This window comes from Prionailurus viverrinus, chromosome C2 (genome assembly GCF_022837055.1).
Source record: "Prionailurus viverrinus isolate Anna chromosome C2, UM_Priviv_1.0, whole genome shotgun sequence".
Lineage (NCBI taxonomy): Eukaryota > Metazoa > Chordata > Mammalia > Carnivora > Felidae > Prionailurus > Prionailurus viverrinus.
The window spans coordinates 91,932,563-91,939,499 of record NC_062569.1 but is presented as its reverse complement, the minus strand read 5'-3'; the positions used below and the strand labels follow the sequence as shown (position 1 = coordinate 91,939,499).

Below are 6,937 nucleotides of genomic sequence, written 5' to 3'. Positions count from 1 at the left end.
TCACGAACCGTGATATCATGACCTGAGCCAAAGTTGGATGCTCAGAAGAAGGGGGTTCAGCAGATCTGACAGCATGGAGCCTGACATGGGGCTCAAACCTGCTACGTGGGAGACCATGACCTGAGCTGAAGTCAGATGCTCAACCAACTGGGCCACCCAGGCACCCCTGAATTTTATGTCTTAACTGTTAATTTCTTTTTCTGTTTTGCTATTTTAGATCCAGTTACATTACAGACATCAAAAATCCCAAAGAAACCTTTGTCCAACACAGGCATTTAACCTATTTTCTCTAGATGTAATTAATGAGATTGGGGGAAAAATGGATGTGTCAACACAACAGGATCTAAATTGAGCTTAAGGTCATACACATAAAGATACTGTTGAGGAACACAGACACACCCCTCCTTTCAGACCACCTCCTTCCCTGCTCAAGGAGGGTGTCTACATCAAGCACAAATGGGTTCATGAAACCACCAAATGGGCTGGAGAAAATGGGAGGGAGTAGTACAGCTTATTATAGGGAGGGCATAGCCCACTCCTCCTGGGGTTCTTGGAGTGGCAAAACCTACCTGGATGCTTCTGCTTGGGAAATCTCAAATCTGCAAGGCTGTGTGGTGCCAAGAGAAAGGTGACTCCAAAACTATCCAAGTTGGCTTGGCTCTACTCTGAGCTTTAGTTGGGAAGAAAACTCAATTCAGTCAAGTACATCAAAGTAGATATTTATTTGGGGCAGAATCCTTAGGTCAGTACATTTTGTTTCTAATTTATTTATATATTGTGTTGTCCCCAAGAAGCATTCAAAGTGATTTTAATGGATACATAATATGTAAGAATATATAAATTAGATACAAGCAAAAAAAAAAAAAAAGAGCAAAATGAAAACAAGGGACAGGAACAAGTTTGGTGCAAAATTGCCTCTTGTGATTTTCGACACTTGCATAAATAACCCATGAGAGAACACGCTGCTGGAGTATTTCCCATGCTATCTCTGACTTGACCCTCAAGAGCACTCAGGAATGGGCATAGGTGCAGCAAAGTGTACTCCTAATATGGAGGTATGCTATAGAGATAGAGACAAGCTCCCATGGAAATTTCCCACATACTATTCAATAAATTTCCTGCACCTGAAACATGTTTGATTTCTTCCTCAAGATTCCTGAGTTCTGTGGAAATGGCCACGGTTCTGAGTGTGTAACCTAGCTGAAGACTCCAGATACTAAGTTTCTGAGGGATCACATCCCAGTTAGGGTCCATTACATGTCAGGTACTCTAAATGTGCAGAGTGTGAGCCAAAGCTAACACTATAGTCATGAATTCCTCAAACTCTTGTTTTTTAAACAGGTTTTTTAATGTTTATTTATTTTTGAGAGACAGAAAGAGACAGAGCATGAGAAGGGGAGGGGTACAGAGAGAGAGGCAGACACAGAATCCGAAGCAGGCTCCAGGCTCTGAGCTATCAGCACAGAGCCCAACACAGGGCTAGAACACAGAAGCCGTGAGATCATGACCTGGGCCAAAGTCAGACGCTCAACTGACTGAGCCACTCAGGCACCCCTCAAACTCATGTTTTTAATATTCTTCTGTTTTATTCTCAGAACCTAAGCCAGAACTGTTAGAAACGGATTGGTAGAGTCCGTCCCAAGTCAGCTGGACATCTAGGTGATGCTGATGACTTGCGGAGCTGAGAAGTAGCCAAAGAAGTAGTGCTGTGCCGGGTGACTAAATGACCACACTCCTTCCACTATGGGAGCTGTCTCTCTCCTGTGGAATAGAACACAAAAAAATCCAGTCAGCTGGGATCTATTGTCTATGCATATAACACACAAGGTGCACTTGATTGTGTTCAATCATCATAGATGAGTGGTGTGTTCATCATAGATGAGTGATGTGTTCACTCATCATAGATGAGTGGTGGATGCTGGGACAGCATGTATGAATCTAAAAATTATTTCTTGACTCTTCATAAAGCCAGTGTCTTCCCCAGGCTGAAGTTTCTCTTCTTTCATACCTCCCTGGAGGCTCCCTCAAACATCTTTAATTTTTGAAAGTTTTAGTCTCATTCACTTTGTCACCTGCTGATTTTAACATCTTTAAGTGTCCCTTAGACTGAAAAAAAGTACCCTGTCCATTCATCAGCTCATCTCCCTACCATTTGTTTATGAAGACATGGCCGAGTTCTTTTTCTACTCATATTCTCCTGAACCATTCCTTCTCAGCCCTTCTAAAAAGTTTAGCTTCATACCTTAGTATTTCTCTCAAGTTATTTTTCAGAGATCATTAATTATCTCTTCCTGACTAAACTCAGTGGCTTTTCTTCAATAGTTAGTCCACTTGATCTTTCGGCTTTTTCAACTTGTTCTATCAGGGCAAGCACTATGTCTACATTTCTCCTATTTCTCTAACTATATATTGTAGGGGATTTCTATCTATGTTTTGAATATCTACAGCTGTAGTCCATGAATGTGACCTTTCTTATCTTACTTGAAATGGCAAAATAAGGTATCTGTCCCAAAACATACTGTTCAAAATGCATTGTATATGTACTTACATTCATGTTGCTATAGAAAAATTGTGTTTCCATTTTATTAGGAAAGTGATTTTTAGGGGGCACGACTTCTAATCAAAATGCTATGGGATAAATGTTCTCTGATACAAAGGAAAGTAATGAAATGGGACAAAAGGAAAGTTCCTTGTGCAGGGCTTGCTGAAGAAAAACCTACACATGATCAAGGAATAGGCATTGTATTAAAAGTAGAAGATTAAGTATACTGATCAAAAAAAGGTTTTATTAAATTGAGTCAAGAAAAATGAAAAAAAATCTTGGCTTCTCTACAGAAAGTTTGAGTTTAACTAGGAGAGGAAGGAATGCAGTTTTCTTTCATATTATAAGAGGTGTGTATAGGCCAAGCTTGCAACAAACCAGAAATGCCTTGGGAAGCCCTTTATGATAAGGCAAGATTGGAAAGAAAGATAATCAATTTGAAGGAGGTCAGGAACACATGGGGCAATGCAGTGTGAAACCACAGGAGTTTAAAGCATGACATTATAGTTTCTTAGATTTCTGAGGTTTGATGGAGTGGAAAAAACACCAGACCTGAGGTCAGATATCAACTGGTTTGGCAGTCAAACGGGAGACTCCTCAACATAACTTCTACTTTCTCATGGGCACTGTGTAAAGAACAGGGTAATATTTTGGATGGAAGCCCTTGTTCCTTGGTATATATTTGTTAAACATTAATGATTCTTTAGAGAGAAGGTTCCATGTGAGCAAAAGATTTTTTGATTAATGCATATTGCTCTGAATATTTAATGAACTATTTTTTAAAAGTGTTTTGTAAAAAGTTATGGTAAAACTAACTGCCAAAAGCTTGATTTAAGAAAATGGTGAAACATCAAGTCAAGGAGCAAACAGGAACTTCCAGTTATACATAATCAAAGATTGCCATCTAGTGGTCTAATTGTATTATAAGTTCTGAAGTTAGCTGCAAACTCTGAAGACTTCAGAGGCTAGGAAAGTGTGTGGGAAGCAACCAGCCCCACTGAGGAAAGATGCAAAGAGATTTTGGCCCTGGATACTTTTGCTTCACTAAAGGCATTAAAAATTCCAACTATGAACAAAACACTGTGCCCTTTCAAACCAATCAATTTTCTAAAGCCAGCTTTGGCCCTGGGCCTCTAGTCACTCAGAATATGAGTAGACAGTTGAATGTGATAAAGTAAACTGATAACCCTTTGTGAGATAAGCTCAGAGATCCAAAACAATGAAGGCTTTCAAAATGATCGTTAGTGAGATCTTTAGGTCTTATGAGCAACTTTGCAATAGAAAATTTGGTTTGCCTGTGTTAGAATTAGTGGTGTGTACATCTTAATGATAAAGGAAGCTGTGATACTTTCAGAAAATAGGGAAGAAATAAAGTCTGAGGAAGAAATATAGAAGGAGAGCATCATTGCCCCAGACGATTCTTCTTTCTTTCAAATGAGGCATTATGAGTTACTGAAAGGGTACAGGCTTGAGAGTCAGAGAGCTGTCTGTGTTCAAATTCTGGTTTCACTCCCTACTGGCTTTGTGACTTAGGGCATGATACTTAATCTCACTGAGCCTCACCTAATGTTATAAAGATTAAGTGAAATAAGGTTTAGAAAGGGCTTACCCCAGTGTCTGGAACTTAATTAATGTTCCTTTTTCCCTTCTCTCACTTACAAGAAACCACATAATTGAACTTAAAGAGAAGAAAATGAAAAAAAAAATTAGAAGAAAACAGGGCTTGGATTTGGGGCCGAACACTGGCTTTTACATTACACTTTTTTTTTTTTTCTGTTAAAATAAGAGACAGTTTAGTCACTAATGACTAAAGTAACAGCTGTTGTCCCAGCTCTAACTGGTTCCGGGTTTTCTTTCAGGATATAATTTTCTTACTGGTAACATGGAAGAAAGAGCTGTATCCACTGTAACATGAAAATAATAGTAAAAACCTCACAGGGTGTTGTAAGGATTAAATTAGTGCATAAATGCCCATAGCTAGGTACTACTTAGTAAGGATACTAGTAAGTTTCATTGTTACTGGTCTTTGCCTCTCTCATGGGACATCTGTGAGAATATGATATAATTGCCATTATTTCAGAAGTGCCTGCAGACCTTCCTCATGAATTACTCTCTCACCAAGGCTCTTTTCCTGAAAGACTAGCACCATAGCTTCCACAACGTCCCTGTTTCTTTGCACACTACATACATGTGATTGTTTTTTAAACAAATCACAGCAGTATTTGCATTTCCAAATGACAGATGTATCCTTGAAGGTATATTAGAGACTAAAATTCTTCTTCCTATGATATCTTCTACTCTGGGAACTTCCCTCAGAGATATCTCTATCTCAACAGAGGCAAACAGAAGAGGATTTAGGTCAAATACAGAAATATATTTTCATGTAAATTGGTTCCGAAGGCAGTTCGTGAATATTTTTGAGCAACGGCAGCATAACTTTGCAAAGTGACAACATTAAGGGAATGTCATCATTTGGATATATTAATTATAAAATGATTTTTTAAGTCACATCTTAAAAAACAAATTAAGGCCAGGGCACCTGGGTGGCTCAGTCAGTTAAGTGTCTGACTTCAGCTCAGGTCATGATCTTGCAGTCTGTGAGTTGGAGCCCCACATTGGGCTCTGGGCTGACAGCTCAGAGCCTGGAGCCTGCTTTGGATTCTGTGTTCCCCTCTCTCTCTGCCCTTCCCTCACTTGTGCTCTGTCTCTCTCTCTCACAAAAATAAATTAAAACAAGGGTTTTTTAATTAAAAAAAACAAAACAAATTAAGGCCTATAATCCCTCTTTGTGCCCCTTTTAGGCTGGTAAGCTATGACTAGCACCTTGCCTGTTCACAGAACCCTAAAGTTTTACCCATTTTTGGGATATGAGGTATTTATTGTTTTGGTTTGGGGTTTTTTTTCATCAGTTTAAGGATTCTTTCCAGGGGGTCTCAGAGGACCTCATCCTCGAATACAGCAAGGCCTTGCACCCTGACTTGCAGCACTCAGAAGTGGCACAAATGTCCTCTGTCAGGCTGCATGTTCTAATTTGGGGTATGGAAATACGGTTGCTAAGTAAAGACAGGCAGGTATGACAGGAAGTAAAGCCTTAGCCATAAAGCCCGTGTTTAAGTCTTAGCTCCACTACTCACAAGGCACTTAATTATTCTGAGCCTCATTTCTGAATCTGTGAAATGGGGAAGCCCTGCCTCACCAGACTGTGATGAAGGCTGGTCTGAGGATGAGAAGGCCCTGTTTTAAGCATCAAGCATCGAGCCCTTCCTGGCCCTCTGCACTCACCCGGCCCCTTCGAGCGAGGTCTCACCAAGCCCATGAGGCAAGCTGTGCAAAACAAGGAGGAGGTACTCTCACTGGTGGCACGTGGGGTGGCCTCTGCCAGCTGTGGCCAAGCCCCGCTCCGCCCATGCCCGACCCTCAGCAGGATGCCCCAGGCTCACCGAGCGCCTCTCCACACTCCCTTTTTTCCTGCCATTCTTGCCTGGCATGACATCCAGCGAGCGGTAGCTGGGTGGCTTCTCCTCAGGCCAGTGTGAGGGGTGTGAGCTGCGGCGGTGGGTTCCCCAGCTCCGGGACTGCCTCTCCTTCTCATCCTCCTCAGAGCTCCAGGAACTGAGGCCGGAAGGCAAGGGCGGGGAGTAGCTGCGGGGCCTGCGCCTCCGGGGCCTCTGGGCATTCTCCCGGGGGCCAGGCCTGTGAGGTCGGCCTGAGTAGTGGCTCCGAGCAGATAGGTGGTTGGGCCACCAGCGGGCCTCACTGGACGAGGGGCCGTCACTGAGGCTGTCCCTGTCTGCCCAGGGCGTGGGTAACCCACGCAGCCCAGAGCAGTGGCGCCTTCCCCTCCGAGGTTGGTTCAGCTCCCGTCCTTCCAATGCTCGGCGCTTAGGCTCCCCGTCCTGGAGCTCCTGGTGAAAAGCAGAGTAGTGGGGCTGCCTTCTCTCCTCCCTCAGATCCCAGGGTCCAGGGGGAATTGGAGTGAGCCACTGTTGGTGGGAGGAGTTGCTGGTCCTCTGGGAGGACGGCAGGTCTCTGATCAGTGGAGGCAGGTGGATGATTCTGCGTTCCACAACCTCAGAGCCCAGGGAGGACAGCATGCTGCAGGCTTGGCCAGATATGGCTTTGAGGTCAGGGGGCAGAGGCTGGGCTGGGTTGAGGTTCCGCAGCTCTTTCTCCAAATACTCTAGGACACCATTGGTGATGGGAGGGTGAGCAGTGGTCTGGCTCATTGGCATCTGTGGGAGGCTGGATCGCAGGGACAAATCTGATTGGAAACAAGGATAAGAACATACAGAATGGCTGGCCCAAAACATGGCTTCTCAGAACCATGGCACCAAAATGCCACATTTTTCAGCTTGCATCCATCCCGTCCCCTTGATCACAGATATCCACTATATT

The 6,937-nt window shown here is 43.2% G+C and overlaps 1 protein-coding gene across 3 annotated transcripts in view; it reads right to left on the bottom strand.

The window, feature by feature from the left end:
* Nucleotides 1-1,466: 1,466 nt before the first annotated feature.
* Nucleotides 1,467-6,937, bottom strand: part of ILDR1 (immunoglobulin like domain containing receptor 1) — a 29,738-nt gene continuing 24,267 nt past the window's right edge. For 2 of the 3 annotated variants that reach the window (XM_047874175.1, XM_047874178.1), the window contains 2 exons: nt 5,983-6,803; nt 1,467-1,761 (listed from right to left, as the gene is read on the bottom strand). In XM_047874175.1, the coding sequence (XP_047730131.1) occupies nt 1,720-1,761; nt 5,983-6,803 (863 nt within the window). In that variant the 3' untranslated portion in view covers nt 1,467-1,719. The remainder of the gene's footprint in view (nt 1,762-5,982; nt 6,804-6,937) is intronic. The other variant, XM_047874177.1, reaches the window with a different exon arrangement.